Source organism: Paroedura picta, chromosome 18, assembly GCF_049243985.1.
Source record: "Paroedura picta isolate Pp20150507F chromosome 18, Ppicta_v3.0, whole genome shotgun sequence".
NCBI classification, from domain to species: Eukaryota; Metazoa; Chordata; class Lepidosauria; order Squamata; family Gekkonidae; genus Paroedura; species Paroedura picta.
This window is the reverse complement of record NC_135386.1, coordinates 14,260,024-14,277,087: the sequence shown is the minus strand read 5'-3', so window position 1 is coordinate 14,277,087 and position 17,064 is coordinate 14,260,024. Positions and strand designations below refer to the sequence as shown.

At 50.2% G+C, this 17,064-nt stretch overlaps 1 protein-coding gene across 5 annotated transcripts in view; it reads left to right on the top strand.

Moving 5' to 3' along the window:
* Positions 1-11,317, top strand: part of LRRK1 (leucine rich repeat kinase 1) — a 66,611-nt gene extending 55,294 nt beyond the window's left edge. For 4 of the 5 annotated variants that reach the window (XM_077317345.1, XM_077317346.1, XM_077317347.1 and 1 more), the window contains 10 exons: positions 227-393; positions 1,526-1,723; positions 1,836-2,113; positions 2,770-2,964; positions 3,173-3,324; positions 4,391-4,508; positions 5,348-5,464; positions 6,602-7,452; positions 8,010-8,111; positions 9,043-11,317. In XM_077317345.1, the coding sequence (XP_077173460.1) occupies positions 227-393; positions 1,526-1,723; positions 1,836-2,113; positions 2,770-2,964; positions 3,173-3,324; positions 4,391-4,508; positions 5,348-5,464; positions 6,602-7,452; positions 8,010-8,111; positions 9,043-9,220 (2,356 nt within the window). In that variant the 3' untranslated portion in view covers positions 9,221-11,317. The remainder of the gene's footprint in view (positions 1-226; positions 394-1,525; positions 1,724-1,835; positions 2,114-2,769; positions 2,965-3,172; positions 3,325-4,390; positions 4,509-5,347; positions 5,465-6,601; positions 7,453-8,009; positions 8,112-9,042) is intronic. The other variant, XR_013227369.1, reaches the window with a different exon arrangement.
* The last annotated feature ends 5,747 nt before the right edge of the window (positions 11,318-17,064 follow it).

Genomic DNA, 17,064 nt, shown 5'->3' with positions numbered 1-17,064 from the left:
AGATCTTTTGCTGATGGGGAGGGCTGTTCGTAGATAGGGTCTGCTTCCTTGGAGGGTGATGGCATCTCCTTCATTGGAAGTTTTGAGGAGGAGATTGGAGGAACACCGGTCAGGGGGGCATGGTTTTTAAGTGCCCCAGAAAGGGCGGGGCTGGACTGGATGGCCCTTGGTGGTCTCTTCCAGCTCTGTGGGATTCCGGCTCTGATTCTTCTTGCTTGCCCGACAGGTTGTTTTTGGAAAACAGCAAACTGGAATACAGCAAAAGCGAAAATAGTATTCTGGGCCAAGGTGGAAGTGGGACTGTTATATATCGGGCGCAGTACCAAGGAAAGCCAGTGGCTGTGAAGCAGTTCTTGATGAAAAAATGCACAAGCTCTGCATGCTCAGCTACAGGTATTGTGCTCTTGTTGGGCAATGGCGGCCCTTTTTAAATAAAATTCCCCAGCATGTTTATAAGCAAGCAAACTTCCCTCCCTTGTAAGCCCAGTTCTCCTGTCTAAATAACGTGTCTGTGAGGCCCATGTGTGCTGGAATGAAAACCCAGAGCTCGGCTTGCAGCTGCTCTCTTTGTGAAGGGATGTGGAATAGAAACCTTGGCGCATGTGCGAGGCAGGAAGGCAGTGAGCATGGGGGTTTGTGTGCGCATTTCCTTCATGCCTTCCCTCTGCTTCCCACGGGCCCTAGTGCAGGTGAAGAATTCACTCCTTGGAAATATAAAATCCCACACACACAGAGACCCCAAAATTAAGGATAGCCACTTTCTTTCAAACCATGGAGAGAAGCTGGCCTTGGTCCCAAGGTGTAGAGGGCACCTTTGGAAAGGGTAAGTGTAGACATGTGCACTTCAGATAATCTCAGATAGAAACAGCCCGAACCAGGCTTGATTTGGGCACAAAACGGTCCAAAATGCCAATGGCCCCAGATTTGTATGGCCAAAATATAACCGTCCAAATAGTTTCGGATCTCTGAAGTCAATAGCACCATTAAAGTCAATGGGAATTTTCCTGTTTCCCTCTTCTCCAAGGCCTGGAGCAGGGCTGGGATTTTGTGTTAGAGACTCCAAACTTTCAATGTAGTTTCAGGACCCTCTTCTCTAAAGACCCCCCCCCAAGTTTCAAGAAGAAGGGGGTGTCCCCATCCTGTCCCATTCTATCCTATGATGGGGAAAAGATTCTCTGCTTCAGTCTTAGCTCTGTAGGGGCCGGGTTCAAATCCCTGCTCTGCCGTGGAAGTCTGCTGGGTGCCCGGTCACATGCTCTCAGCTAACGTATCCTACAGGAAAGATCTGGGGGACTCGAGTTCAAATCCCACTCTACCATGGAAGCCAGCAGTGGTGGGCATAAAATCCTGCAAGGGTTGCTTGCTCCCAGCCACCGCTGCAGATGTGCCCTTTCTAAGGACCCTAGGGAAAGCCTGGCTTGCCCGTGACGGAGACAGAAATGCCGGGAGAAACAATCTCTCCCGCCTTCTTTCTTTCCAAGTGGCGAAATCTGGCTAACAGCCGGGCCTCCTCTCCCCTGCCCAGACACAATGCTGAGGCACCTGCGGGCCATGGACGCCATGAAGAACTTCTCCGAGTTCCGGCAGGAAGCCAGCATGCTCCACACGCTGCAGCACCCGTGTGTCGTCTCCCTGATCGGGATCAGCATCCACCCGCTCTGCTTTGCCTTGGAGCTGGCCCCATTGGGGAGTCTCACCACCGTCCTGTCTGAGAACTCCAAAGGTAAAGAGCCTGGTCCGTCTGCAGGGTTATGGGGGGTCTTTTCATGGCAGAGAATGACAGAAGTAGGATATTTAGGACCAATTCCCATCCTTCCCCCTGTCTCTGACTTCAGGGGTGTCCTTTGTTCCGCTGGGGCACATGCTAACCTTGAAAGCCGCGTACCAGATAGCGGCGGGACTGGCCTACCTCCATAAGAAGAACGTCATCTTCTGCGACCTCAAGTCAGACAACATCCTGGTGTGGTCTCTGGACGTGAAGGAAAGTGTCAACATCAAGCTGTCTGATTACGGGATCTCCCGGCAGTCCTTTCACGAGGGGGCTCTCGGCGTGGAGGGCACGCCTGGCTACCAAGCCCCGGAGATACGGCCACGCATCGTCTACGATGAGAAGGTAAATCTCGGAGGAAGCCACTGGAATAGCCCAGCAGAGTCGCTGACCGGATCTGTTTCGGTTGTATACTCCTGTTGCAATTGAGAGTCTGCCTTGTGGGGGGGGTCCATTCTGCTACTGGAAGATTCAGTCTGGATCCAACCCATTGACGGTTTTATTTGCTGCGGTTTGTAATTCCAAAAATGGGAAATAGACTCTTTAAAACAGTGGCTCTCATCCTGGGGGTCAGGACCCCTTTGGGGGTCGAATGACCCTTTCACAGAGGTCGCGGCAGGGCAAGCAACTTGGCCCCAAGGGGGGGGTGCCATCCACACAACAGCCTTGTGGGGCAGATCGAGATAGAGCGTTCGTCTGTCTGGAGCAGTGGAAAAGAGCAAGATCGGCATGGTGGGACAAGAGGCATGACTGAATTGAGTAACCCCGGAAAAAACCCAATCTCTATACAATCATGAACAATGGATCTTCACGCCATTGGTCAGTTTTGGTTTAATTTCTGTGAAAGAACCCTGGCATCATTTTATGGTTGGGGTCACCACAACATGAGGCACTGTATTAAAGGGTTGCGGCACTAGGAAGGTTGGGAACCACTGCTTTAAAAGGAAAGCAACATGCCGGCAAGGGAAGAGGGAATCAGTACATTTTTCCTGTGGCCACAGGTGGACATGTTTTCCTACGGCATGGTGCTCTACGAGCTGCTTTCGGGCCAGCGGCCCGTCCTTGGGCAGCATCAGCTCCAGATCTCCAAGAAGCTTTCCAAGGGCATCCGCCCCGTCCTGGGCCAGCCGGAGGAGGTGCAGTTCCACAGGATGCAGGCTCTGATGGTGGAATGCTGGGACACGAAACCCGAGCAGGTAAGAGGGCCAGCTTGGTGCAATGGTTGAAAGTCACAGCCTCGAATCTGGGAGCCCGGGTTCAAATCCTGCTCCTGCCCACAAAGCCCGGCTCAGTGCCCTCTGGCCAGTCACAGCTCTCTGACCGACCAGTTTGCGTGGGCCCTTAGTGTGCACACAGAGTTTGGACAACCACAGTGCCTCCTTGTGTGTGTCTCTCCTTGCACAGCGCCCACTGGCCGCGTCCGTGGTCGGACGAATGAAAGACCCCACCTTTGTGACCTTCATGTACCTGCTGCCGTGTGGGAAGCAATCGTCCGTCTTCTTGTCGCAAGGGCAGGATTTCACGGTGGTGTTCTGGGATGGAAAGGAAGACGCCAGGTGGGTGGACACTGCTGATTTTCCCCAAATTCCTTTTGTCATCACCCAGAGGGAAGTTCCAGAGCTGTGCGGTGAGACAAAAGATGGAATTCATGCGTACATCTGTGGTTACAGGGCACTTTTTGACAGCATGGGTTTCTTTATGCTCTGTTGTCAACTCCCTCTGTAGTATTTGGCTCTTGTTCTTTATTATTTATTTATTATATTTATATACCGCCCTCCCCGAGGGCTCAGGGCGGTTTACAGGAAACAGGGAGGATACAATGAACACATGGTAACAGGTAACAGTAACAGCAGTAATATTATAACAATAATAATTTAACAAGATCATAACAATAATACCATAAAATAGAAATTGTAAGTGCCTCAGCTCAACTCTTACTGGACCCTGTGGGCAACTGATTAATGTTGGTCATAGAGGGGGGGAGCTTGGGGGCCAACCGGAAGCAGTGGTTTGGTCGACCTCAACCAAATGCCTGGCGGAGGAGCTCCCTTTTGCAGGCCCTATGGAACTGTTTAGGTCAGGGGTAGTCAAACTGCGGCCCTCCAGATGTCCATGGACTACAATTCCCAGGAGCCCCCTGCCAGCATTCGCTGGCAGGGGGCTCCTGGGAATTGTAGTCCATGGACATCTGGAGGGCCGCAGTTTGACTACCCCTGGTTTAGGTTCTTGCTTCAGAGATGGGATGCTAAGGCCAAAGGTTGATCTGATGCCTTCATTAAAACCACCTTCAGACCTCCTTTGATAATGTGGTTTTGGGATCTGGAGACCCAAGTTCGAATCTCCACGCTGCCCACAGCAAGAATACCCACAGAACTAGATACCCACAGAAAGAACTTTTCCTGTCTGCAGCTTCTGAAAATTCCCCCCCACCCCCACCCCCCACCCTCCCGTCTGAAAAAATGGAATAGGTGCAACTCGATTTATAGCAAGTTTACTCAACTCGATTTATAGCAAGTTTGCTCAAGCCCATACCTTTCCGGGTAAACAGGGAAGATCCGTTGGCCCTGCAGCCTTGCTGTAGCTGGCGCTGTGGTTGGAACGAGCTCTCCTTCCTGCTTTCAGGAATTACACGGTCGTGAATACGGAGAAGGGGCTCGTCGAAGTGGCACGGATGAGCTGCCCAGGGACCAAGGTTTGCTGCCAGCTGAAGGTGCAGGGCTCTCTGTGGACTGCCACGGAGGTAAGCGGGCCTGGATCCAAAGTGTGGCCATCTTACCCTGCTTGGTTGACTGCGCTGCATTGCTTGAAGAAGAGCTGTTTTTTTATACCCGGCTTTTCACTACCCCAAAAGACCTACAAACACCTTTCCCTTCCTCTCCCCATGACAGACACCCTGTGAGGCAGGTGGGCCTGAGAGAATTCTGTGAGAACAGCTTTAAGAGAACTGGGAGTAGTCCAAGTTCTCCCAGCTGACTGCATGTGGAGGAATCGTAGAATCATTGGGAGGGATCTCCAGAGTCATCTAGCCAACCCCTGGTCTTGGGGATTGCTATTAGCTCTATTACTAGCAGTATATAAGTTTTCCCCATGGGCTTTTTGGGACCCTTTCCAGACAAGACGGTGGTGTGGGAGGGAAGGCTTCAACCTGGGAATTCAGTTTGAAACGGGGGACGCCTGATCAAAATTTCTGATGATAGCCATAAGAATCTTGGAATGTGTGAATCAGCCCTTCAGCTTCCGCCTCGGCCTGTTTGCTCTCCAAAGTCACGATGACCCTGTAAGCAGAGAAGATAGAAACCAGAGCTTTCCCATCTGATGGCATGATCTTAAGTGAATGGAGCCTGACATTTTGGATAAGGGCGAAATGCTGAGATGCCTGAACATATTCCTTCTAAAAACATTCTTTAGGAGATTTGAGAAATACACAGGCCTTGTGTGTGTGTGTGTGTGTTGGGGGGGGGAGGTTTGTTTATTGCCTGCCTTTATCTTTGGCCACTTCAGCTGTCGCCTGCTAAATCCAGTAAAACGAACCCTGATCCAGCCGCCGTAATAGCTGGTTTCTTTTCCCTTTTCTTAAAGGACCAAAAGATTTATGTGTACGCCTTACAAGGCATGTGCCCTCTGAAGACTCCCCAAAAGGGCGTGGACACCCCAGCGATGGTCACCTGTCTCTTTGCAGTGCCGCTTGTAAAAAAGGTAAAGCAGAGTGAATCTGAAAGAGGGAGCATTGACCACTGTACCACGCTGGCTTTCCTCTGGCTCTAGGAGTCCAGGGCTTTTAAGCAGAGGCAGGTTATGTCCCAGGCCTTGAAGCCCCACCAGAAATGAACTGCACCTTGATGGCACGCAGTTGTTATTCGTTGTTAGTCAAGGGTTCTAGGCGATTTGCAGCATCTCTTTCATCCTTTCCCCTTGTTACTCAGGGGCAGGCTGGGTCTCTCTGGTTTTATGACTTACTGGTGATCTGTCTTATTCACCTTCTCCCTCTCCTCCACTTGAGGGGGTTCGAAGCTAGAGACAAGCAGAGGTGGTTTGCTATGACCTGTCTTTTCATAGTGATCGAGGACTTCCTCTGTGGTCCTACATACAAGTATTAACCAGGGCCAGCCCTGCTTAATTACCTAAACATAACAAAAACAGGCCAGCCTGAGCCATAAAAGGTCAGGAATATTCTTTACTGCTGATTTTTAAAAGGGGGAAGAAAGGGAGAGGGAGAGGGAGAGGGAGAGGGAGAGGGAGAGGGAGAGGGAGAGGGAGAGGGAGAGGGAGAGGGAGAGGGAGAGGGAGAGGGAGGGAGGGAAGGAGGGAAGGAAGGAAGGAAGGAAGGAAGGAAGGAAGGAAGGAAGGAAGGAAGGAAGGAAGGAAGGAAGGAAGGAAGGAAGGAAGGAAGGAAGGAAGGAAGGAAGGAAGGAAGGAAATGGGCTGCTGATATTCAGCGGTGGTCATCTGCTTCTGAAGGTACATTGTGATAATTTTAATAGTATTTCATGGACATTCCCACACCTTCCCTGACAACCTGTTCTCAAAAGAGGCAGCCTTTCTTAACAGCCACAAAGAGAAAAGAGAAAAATTTACAGCTAATTAGACTTATTTTCTCTCGAGAAGAGATTCTCTTGTTGTCTTCTTAATGGAACCTTTAAAAATCAGATTTCTCGGAACACGTAGAGTGTAATAAGCCAGCCTTTGCTAGGCATGTGATAAATATCTCTAAATGCCCAGCAGGCAAAGTTTGTCTGAGGCCTGTCTGGCAGGGGCCCATGGGAATTGTAGTCCATGGACCTCTGGAGGGCCGCAGTTTGCCCACCCCTGCCTTAAAGCCTCTTCTGCCCGCAGAACTCCTACCTCGTTCTGGCCGGCATGGCCGACGGACTCATTGCCGTTTTCCAGGCCGTGTCTGGCCTCCCCGGAAGCACCTGCCACTACCTGTGCTCCCGCTCTGCCAACCGCTCCCTGTTTCTGATCGGCGACGACGATCCCCGCCAGAACCCGTACCCCGTGAAAGCCATGGACACGGCCAACGGCAGCCTGGAGGTCTGGTACGGCAACGGGCCCGGCATCCTCGTCATCGACTGCGCGACCCTGGCGATCAGCCGCCGCCTGGAACCGTACAGCTCCCCTTCCACGGTCGTGTGCGTCGCCTGCAGCTCCGAGTGCGACGGGGAGGAGGTGGCGTGGTGCTTGGACAGCGAGACCAACTTCCTGGTCATGTATTACACGGCCACCTACCAGCTGTGCGCGCGCTACTTCTGCGGGGACTGCAGCCCCTTGCGGGACATGTTCACCGTTCAGCCGCCCTCGTCCTTGATCTCCACCATGACACTAGGGGCAAATAGGACCACCACTCCTGAGCGTGGCGGTCTGGCCGATGTCAGCATCATCCACAACCCGGAGCTGGGCACTCAGATCTTAAACCACCAAGACTCCCTCACGGACTACTGCTCCGTGTCCTCGCACCCTCCCTCGATGGCCAACCGGGTGACAAGGTCTCCCTCGAGCCTGCCCAGTTCTCCCATGAGCTACTCCAGCGTGCCTTTCTCGACAGACTGCGAGGAGCCAGACAAGCCGGAGGAAGCCAGCCTGATCCCTGAGAGGTGGGGAAATGATCTGGGACCCGCCGGAGACAACCCAGGGCACCTTCAGGCTGTGACGATCCTTCCTGTGAAAGACCTCATCTGGATTCCCAGGTAAATGGTGCTGGTGCTGTGACCTTCTCCGATGGTTGCTTTAAAAAGTCTTTGGTTTTTGAATGACAGGATGCCATCCTGAGCCTTTAGGATGGCCATATCAGAAGCAGGCCATGGAGCCAGGGGAGGGGCTGGAGTAGCCCTTGGCTAACTTCTGAGAGACAGCAGCTGTGTGATTAGTTGTACTGATTTATTAAAATGAATAAGTGGATTTATTCCAGGGGGACTGATCTCTGCAGTCTGGAAATGAGCTGTAATTCGGGGGGATTCCCAGGTCCCACCTGGAGGCTGGCATGCCTGCTTACCAAGACTTGTCTTTTAAAGAAGGCAATTTGCTCAGTCTCCAAGCAAGAATAAATCACAGCTGTGCGCCCCAGCTTGAAAAACAGATATATTTAAAAAAAAATATTGGAATGGTATTTGCAGCAACTTCAAAGGCCTTCCTCTAGGGAAAGGAAGTCTTTAAAGTTTGCATTTTTCCTGCCTCCAGACTGAGCCCCCCTCCCCCTCCGAGCAGCAGCGTGTAACGGAAATCCTCCTCCGCTTTCCCTTTCCAGGCGAGGCGGAGACATCATCGTGATCGGCCTGGAGAAGGAGGGACACTCGCAGCGGGGGAGAGTGCTGGCTGTCCTGAAGGCTGCAGAGCTGGCCCCCTACGGGTAAGGGGGAGCAGGAAAGGGGGCTGGCATCCCTTGAGACTCCTCATGTGCTGCGAGGTTCCCCCCACACATACACACACCCCTTGCCAGTAAACAGGCATCCCCTCCTCTCCAGGGGAACTCGGGTCAGCTCTGTGGTGTTATTTCGGTGGGTCTCCAGTTCTCACCTGGAGGCAGCTTTGGCACGCATCCTTCTTCTCCATGGGAGGTGAAGGGAACTGCTGAGTATGAAGATGAGCTGTAATTCCTGTTCATTCTCATAGTCTCCTGCCTGGAGGTTGGCACCTGCATGCTAAGACCTGAGTGATAGTCTCCTCTGCTTTCTTAGATGCAAGTGGGTAGCCACGTTGCTCTGAAGTGGCACAACAACCTTTGAGTCCTTCAAGGTGCTATTGGAATCAAATTTTGTTTTGCTTTGTTGTTCATATTTCCATTAAAGTCAATGGGAATTTTCACTTTCTGTCTTCTCTGTGGCTGGGGGGGGGGGGTAGGGTCTCAAAACTTTTGATGTTGCTTCAGGACCCTCTTCTCTAAAGACCCCCCCCAAAAAAAAAGTTTCAAGAAGATTTGAAGAACCCAAAATGGTCCAATTTTTTGGGGGGTGCCCATTTCTAAAAAGTGGGGTATAAAGCAGGAGTAGTCAACCTGTAGTCCTCCAGATGTCCATAGGCTACAATGACATTCACTGGCAGGGGCTCATGGGAATTGTAGTCCATGGACATCTGGAGGACTACAGGTTGACTACCCCTGGAATTAAAGGACCAATTCTTCTTCATCTTCTTCTTCTACCTTCCTTTTCTTTTCCACCCTGGGTTTTTCCTGCAGCTCAGCAGCTCAGCACTTTCACTGCACCAGTGTTCACTGAGTCGCAGCAGAAACCTGGTGCAGCCCAGCCCTGAATCTCTTTTTCCAACCCTTGATTTTATCCCAGGTCCCTGGTAGAGGCTGCCGTCTTGGCAAAGGACACGGTTGCCTGCTGCTTCCGCAAGGACGACGCAGACTTCTGCGTGGCCGCCTGGAAAGGCTGGGGGGCCCGAGATTTTGACATTTTCTACAAGTCCTACGAAGAACTGAGCCGGCTTGAGGCATGCATGAGGAAGAGAAGGTAGCCACCGTGGACCCAAATGAAGCGGCCCCCTCAAGAAAGGGTCATGGCCAGAAAACTGACACCGTTCCAATATTCTGGAAATATGGAAGCCTGCAGAAGGGGGGGGGGTCGCTGTTTTCTTTGCTGCTAAAGGACGTGGCCCAGAATGTCGGAGCTCTCTCTTCGAGCCATCGACATCAAAGACAATCCCCTCTTCACCTGCGTGAATCTGGCCAGTGGAAGCCATGAAATGTCAACATGACGGGTTTTATTTGCGGGGGGCAGGGCGGGGTTCTAACACAACCAGTTTGGTGTAGTGGTTAGGAGTGCGGATTTCTAATCTGGCATGCCGAGTTCGATTCTGCACTCCCCCACATGCAGCCAGCTGGGTGACCTTGAGCTCACCACGGCACTGATAAAACTGTTCTGATCGAGCAGGAAGCTCAGGGCTCTCTCAGCCTCACCCACCCCACAGGGGGTCTGTTGGAAGTGAGAAGAAAGGGAAGGTGATTGTAAGCCACTTTGAGACTCCTTTGGGTAGAGAAAAGCAGCATATAAGAACCAACTCCTCTTCTTCTTCTACAATGCTAACCAGGAATTAAGCAAGCCAGTCTCTTCACAAATTAGGGGATATCCAGGCTGGGTGAAAAACAAAAAGGGAACAAAAACCCAAATATTTATTATTATTATTATTATTATTATTATTAAGGGTATGTTAAGAAGATTAAATACAGCATTAAAAAATTAGAATCACAGTTGCTGCTATATTACACGTACAGTCTATAGCAGGGATGGCCAAACTGTGGGTTTCCAGAGGTCCATGGACTACAGTTACCATGAACCCCTGCCAATTATCCATGCTGGCAGGGGCTCATGGGAATTGTAGTCCATGGACACCTGGAGAGCCACAGTTTGGCCATCCCTGGTTTATGGTAATGTGCAACCACTAAGACTGTATGTGCAATATTGCAGAGACTATGAGTCTTACATTTGAATGTTGCTTTTAATCTGCCTAATGTGCACATAGTAATAAATACCATCCCATTGTCTGCAGGTTGCCTGAGATGTATTCCCTAACCCAGGGGTAGTCAACCTGTGGTCCTCCACATGTTCATGGACTACAATTCCCATGAGCCTCTACCAGAAAATGCTGGAATTGTAGTCCATGAACATCTGAAGGACCACAGGTTGACTGCCCCTGCCCTAACCTACGTAAGACTGTCAGACATGAGCCACAGGGGTTTCTTAGTAGCCAGGTGTTCAGTGCCCAATTTTGGATCAAGATGCCAGAGAACAGAATTAAGTCCTCTCCCGATGTGAAACAATCCCCCATGATGCTTTGGGCTGATCCTGCGTTGAGCAGGGGGTTGGACTAGATGGCCTGTGTGGCCCCTTCCAACTCTATGATTCTATGATTCCATGGGATGTTTCCAGATTGGGAAGATGACACTGGGGGAAGGGCTGAAATCCTTTCTCTACACTGGTAGGGTTCCGATCCAAATTGAGCACTACCTACACAGCAGTTCAGGAAACCTCTCAGGGCAGATGTGATTATTATACCTGACACCCAGTGGGGACACCAGAACCCCAACTGGTCTCACTATAAGAAGCCTTCAGAGTATGAAAATTAGCCTTGAGATGTTCTTTCGCACATGCATGACTCCTCAGTCCCATAGACCAGGGGTAGTCAAACTGCGGCCCTCCAGATGTCCATGGACTACAATTCCCATGAGTCCCTGCCAGCAAACTAGTTTGACTACCCCTGCCATAGGCATCTGAAGCATGATCAGGATTGTAGCAACGACCCATTAAACCAAGACACGGATTGCTTACGCGCCTAACGTCTCCCCCCTCCCCATTGCAATCCAAGGGATCTAAGCAATAGATTTGTGGACTCTTTATTGGGAGGTGAAAGGGCAGAGTGTGCCGTTGTTTTTCTCCCTGAAAGAAATCCTGTTTTCAAACATGTCGCACATTTGGGATGAAAGGGTGTTTTTTAGTTTGTTTCCTTGTTTTGGTAATTGAGAGCCTGACTTGAGGCTGGAAAACTTGGTGGGCTTCATCAACGCCTGCTGCTGTGTGTGAGTGTGTATATATATATTTGTCTCCATTTATTGTCTTTCTGCTGCAGCAGCTCTTCTAGTCTGTACATTTTTAACTGCGTTGTTTTCCTTGCACGCTGTGCGTGAGTCCCAACTCTGATACAAATGACTCCGGCCACAGAGTCTTTGCACAAATGCCAGAGCGTCACTGCGGTGTTGCTGACAAGCAGTGACATCACTTCCGGGTCATGCCGGATGTGATGTTGTCACGGAGCCTCCGGTCCCTGGTAAATTCCCCCTCCGGCCAGCTGGGGACGGCCTCTGGTAGCCCTACAGAGGAGAATTGTCCCGTGGTTTTTTCCTCAGTTCAGCAAAACCACAAAACCAGAAGGGGGGAAAGTGCTTTTAAGTCATCCCAAATTTAACCTTTGGTTAAACTCTACAAGGGCAGAACTGCATTGTTCTTTAGAAAGTGCGGGTGGGGGGAGGCAAAGACCCATCATGACCATTGCATCATTCAGACTGGCATTTCCTATCCTCCCTTCCAGCTTGCTGCAGCTCTTTAGACCAGAGGGCTTCTAATCTGGCGAGCCAGGTTTGATTCCTCATTCCTCCGCATGCAGCCAGCTGGGTGACGTTGGGCTGGTCACAGTCCTGATAGTGCTGTTCTCACAGAGCAGTCCTGTCAGCGCTCCCTCAGCCTCACCTCCCTCACAGAGTGTCTGTTGTGGGGAGAGGAAAGAAAGGCAGCTGAAAGCCACTTTGAGACTCCTTCGGGTAGCGAAAAGCAGGGTATAAGTACGAACTCTCCTTCTCCATTGACGGCCAGTGGCAAGGGGGGGGGGACCCCAAATTGGGAGGCTTTGTTAGTGGTAATGTTGGGCTTCCTGGAACATGTAACTCCCCCCCCCCCCCCCGGTGTTTCTGGTCAACTGACAAGTAGGGAAATCTGTATATAAGAGAGCTGTTGCTATTTTTATGGAAGCTCCTAGGGAGAGCTTATCTAAACCTGTTGATAAGGCTGCTGGTGACTTTTGTATTCTTTGCATGCATGTCCGTACGAATGTTTGACACATTCACCATAAATAAAACATCTTCCCCAGCTGACCATGCGTGAGGTGGATTTAAACTTGCAATCCTAAGAGGGGTTTGTGGCCCTGGCAGTGGGCTCCCAGGTGGGGAAGGCAAACTCTCTGAGCTTGCTGTTTTTACCGGGACTTTCTTCCAAAGTGAAAACAGCTCTAAGAACAGACAGGCCCTCCCCAAGGTTGGCGCCGCTGCCAGTTGGCACCTGAGGGCAGCAGCCCAGAGGCTGAAATGAACCAACTCTGCTGTGAGCTGTTTATAAAAATGGGCAGGGAATGGAGCCTCCCTTCTGATTTCATTTCACGCATCTATTTTCAAGTGTGTGCAAGTCCACTGATGTTAGAAGTTTGAGAAAGGGGCAAGTAGGCCTCCCAGTTATCCCCACAGCGTAAGGAACTGCCCAGCCCCGATTTCCCGTCCCTGAGGGGCCTGGGTGACAAAATGGCCTCTGCATTGTGACAGACGTGGAATTTCCCAAAATGGCTGTGGTAACAGCAATCTTTTGCAGCCGGAGTATCCTGTGTGGAGCAACCATTTAGTTGCAGATTATGTGCTGCAATGCAGTGGGAGACCTACCTTTAGCAAGCGCGCTTCCACCCACACACAAAATGAACTCACCCTGGCACGAAGCTTTCCCCTACCTCTCCTCCAGCCGAAAAGACTGTCCCAGGCAGCAGTTTTTAAGGCATCATTGATCATCCTCTCAGGTATTCCCTCAGCTTCCTAGGAACACCACCATGGCCAACGACCAAAGCATCCGCGTCCAGCAAGATCTGAGTCCAGTAGCATCATAAGAGAGCCACGAATTTCCCAGGGTATAAGCTTGGGAGTCAAAGGGTCTGACTAAATGAAAAGGGCACTTTGAACTGGGACATTTTGCGTATTGTTGCATCTGTGGAGGATTTACTGTTTGGCACACTTGCAGACTGGCATCCGGAGCTTGACATTAGCTGGTATGTCTAGCCTGAAATCACAGTGTCCCCCATGGGGTTTTCAAGGCAAGGGAGGAGCAGAGACGCTTTGCCATTACCCAACTCTGTACAGCAATCCTGGACTTTTTGGGTGATACTCACCAGGGCCAACCCTGCTTAGCTCCCCAGGAATCCCACTAGCCAAGGTTATCTAGGCTAGAGATTGAGACCACTTAGCCCAGCATGAAGAGCAATACAGACTCCTCCATGCTTCCCTCCAGACACAACTGGTAAAATATTCTGTGCAGAGCCAAATTGTACAATCTTCCAGAGCGCAAGATCGTGCGTAAACTCAGCCAGGTGGGCAGAGTTCTTTCCCCTCTCCGCCAAGTCAAGCCTTCCAGGATACACAGCAGGGTTAGAGAATCAGAGCTCAGCACCTGTAAGCCCCCACACCTTTTCTTGCAGGAGTTAACCGTGTGGTGCAAAAGACACACTGACGCTGGTATGACAAGGTCTTCCAAAAATCAAACAGAAAATTGTAACTTCTGGCCTGCTGAAGCCTTTTGTGGCCCTTAAAACGCCCACGTGCCGTTCTGCCTTAACCAAAGGAACAGCATGGATTGTCTTTTCGGATTTGTTGGCAGTATCACACACTCCAAGCACGAGAGGGCGCTTGTTCGCCAAGGAGGCATCAATCCAACGGTGGAATCAACCGTGGAGACACAGCAAGACGATAAGCCAGAAAACATCTCCTGCCTGACTCCCCCCCTCCCTCCTGGCCAGGGTGGAGAGGTACCTTTGGTCTTTTTCAATAATTTGCTTTCCCAAGACTGGCATCGCTTCAAAAATGTTGTACCAGCTACCTTCATTTCAGAAGTGCAGGACTGTGGTTAGAAAAAGAGGTTTCAGTCCATCGGACAATATGACACAGAAACTTTTCCTTTTTTAAGCAGCTTGCAGGATAATTCTGGTTCTTGTTTGGTGCTGCTTTGCCCCTCCCATCCTCCGATCTAGCCAGTGCTGAGCATATCCTGAATCTGGGCTTCAACCCAAACTGGGCTTCAACCCAAACATGGGCTTACCCTTATCCCTGATCCGGAAACCCCAACTGGTCCAAAATGCAGTAGCTGGGGTTCTTACAGGAACACCTTAGAGCAAGGGTAGTCAACCTGTGGTCCTCCAGATGTCCATGGACTACAATTCCCATGAACCCCTGCCAGTGCTTGCTGGCAGGGGCTCATGGGAATTGTAGTCCATGGACATCTGGAGGACCACAGGTTGACTGCCCCTGCCTCAGAGGGCCCACATCTGGCCCACACTCCTACAACTGTATGGGCTACCAGTTAACTACCAGATCAGGCTTCAGGTTCTGGTGATCACCTTCAAGGCCATATGCGGTCTGGGCCCTGGCTACCTGAGGGACCATCTCTCTTCCTACGCCCCCCACCTCAAAGAGCAATGTGCCCGGCAGGCACCAGCAAGACTTAAGCCTATTTAAAAGCAGTGAATCTTTCACGTCCATGCTGAATGAACAGATGATGCCTCTGGAATCCAGAGAGAAAATGCTGACGTCTCTAAACAGGGAGCCAAATCTAGTGCCGAAGCTTACAAGTTATGCCAAACATACATTAGTACCGGAAATTAGTTCTAAATATTGGTAATTTAAAAGAATGTTTAAATATTTACGTACAATTTTATCTTAGATTCCCGGATTTTATGGGGATTTACTAGTCTGTAATGATCTGTAACAATTTTAACGGTGTTTGTAACTGGCTTGGAGCCGTGTTTCGGATAAATCTGAATCTAAATCCGATACTGTCTCTGGAATCAGGTATTGCTTGGAGCAAGGCTGATTCTGTGAAGGCTCAAGGGGGCGGCAGGTTACAGTGGATGAGCGATTGGGATGTGAGTGTCCTGCTTAGTGCAGGGGGTTGGACTAGATGACCCAGGAGGTCCCTTCCAACTCTATCATTCTAGGATTCTAAGCACACTTACCTTTGGGCCATGCCTATAATCAGGCTGAAAAATTAACGTTCCACTGGACTCAGTGAAGTTAGCTCTTACAACGCAGTGAAGTCACTGAATTGGATTGATTTATACCCTACTTTTCTCACCAGAGTCCCCAGGCAGTTATAGCAAACTGCAAAAACGAGATGCAGCTCGACTTGTGACTGATCGCGGCTGACAAAAAGTGTTCTCCTGCTGAATGTATTTGATGGATGCTACCCGACAGGCCTTGGTCCTGAGCAGCGTCTTCCGTTCCAAACTAATACCAGTCCTGTATGAAAATTGAAAAATGCCTTTGTAATATTTCTAGCTCAGTAAGTACCTGAAATAGCTTTCCTTGCACTCTGTTTACCCGTTGCACATTGTGAGCGAACCAGCTTGGTGGAGTGATTAGGAGTGCAGATTTCTAATCTGGCGAGCTGGATTTGACTCCTTACTCCTCCTCCACATGACTCCTTACTCCTCCTCCACTTCACAGCCCTGATAAAGCTGTTCTGACAGAGCAGTAATATCAGGGCTCTCTCAGCCTCACCCACCTCACAGGGTGTCTGTTGTGGGGAGAGGAAAGGGAAGACGAATGTAAGCCGCTCTGAGACTCCTTCGGGTAGAGAAAAGCGGCATATAAGAACCAACTCTTTATCTTCTTCTTCTTCTTCTTTTTGTTGTTGTTCTACATTGCCAAATATCTGGCCACAGTACTGTATTAAATAAACACATTCATTCCCTCTATTCACCCCATGGATCTTTGAAATTATTAACTTGAAAATTGATACTCATTATATCCCTCTCCAAGCTTACCACTGAAGAAAAGACATTTGAAATCACTTAATAACCGGTCTGTGTCCCGGCAGACTTTATTTTTGGAATAAAGGAGGACTTCATTTATTGACTTTGCCTGTGTAGTCTGTTTGTCAACTCCCTTGACTGTTTGATTCCCGCAATCTTACAGGTCGTCTTCTCGGTTCCCACCAGGAGGACGGCTTTAGTTGAAACACGGTTTTCTGTAAGTGGCAGGCATCACAAGGATGCCTCGGTGCCAATTTTAGAAAGGGAGATCTTCCCCCAGAGTTTCAGTCAGAGTCACTGAATGGATGCCTTTAAAAATCTACGAAACCATTCCAGAGAAGAAAGAGCATTTTAAAAACGCTTCCTGCACTTGCTTCTTAAATTCAATTTTAAGCTTCTCTTTTTACATTGCACAAAGTACCTTTGTGGCAATCAGCGCTCCCTCAGCTCCCCCTAGATATAACTCACATGTGGGCCTAAAAGATGGGGGGGGGGGGATAATTTGGCCCAAGCCTCACATTTGTGGAGGATCTCAAATTTTGACTTTTGAGGGCTGGAAATACAGGACTGGAAGAAGATAACAGGGCTGAATGATGATGTTCATCATACAATTTTAATCTATCAAGGGCCACATTTTTTAATATTTCCCTCAAAATGGAAGCAGCCCGCACTCAAATGCCACGTGAAACGCCTGAGCAGCCGTGCCTCAAATGCCACATGAAGGGCAACCTACTTGATTTGCTCAGGCCCATAACTCCTGGGGGCAACCCCTGATTTTAGTCACCCCCCTGTTTAGTCACCTCAACAGCCCTGCCTGAAAGTCAAAGAACCTACTGTTGCCCCTTCTGCCCAGCTTGGTGTAGTGGTTAAGAGTGGGTTTGATTCCCCGCTCCTCCACATGCAGCCAGCTGGGTGACCTTGGGCTAGTCACAGTCCTGATGGAGCTGTTCTCACAGAGCAGTCCTATCAGGGCTCACCTCCCTCACAGGGCGTCTGCTGCAAGGGAGAGGAAGGGAAGGCGATTGTAAGCC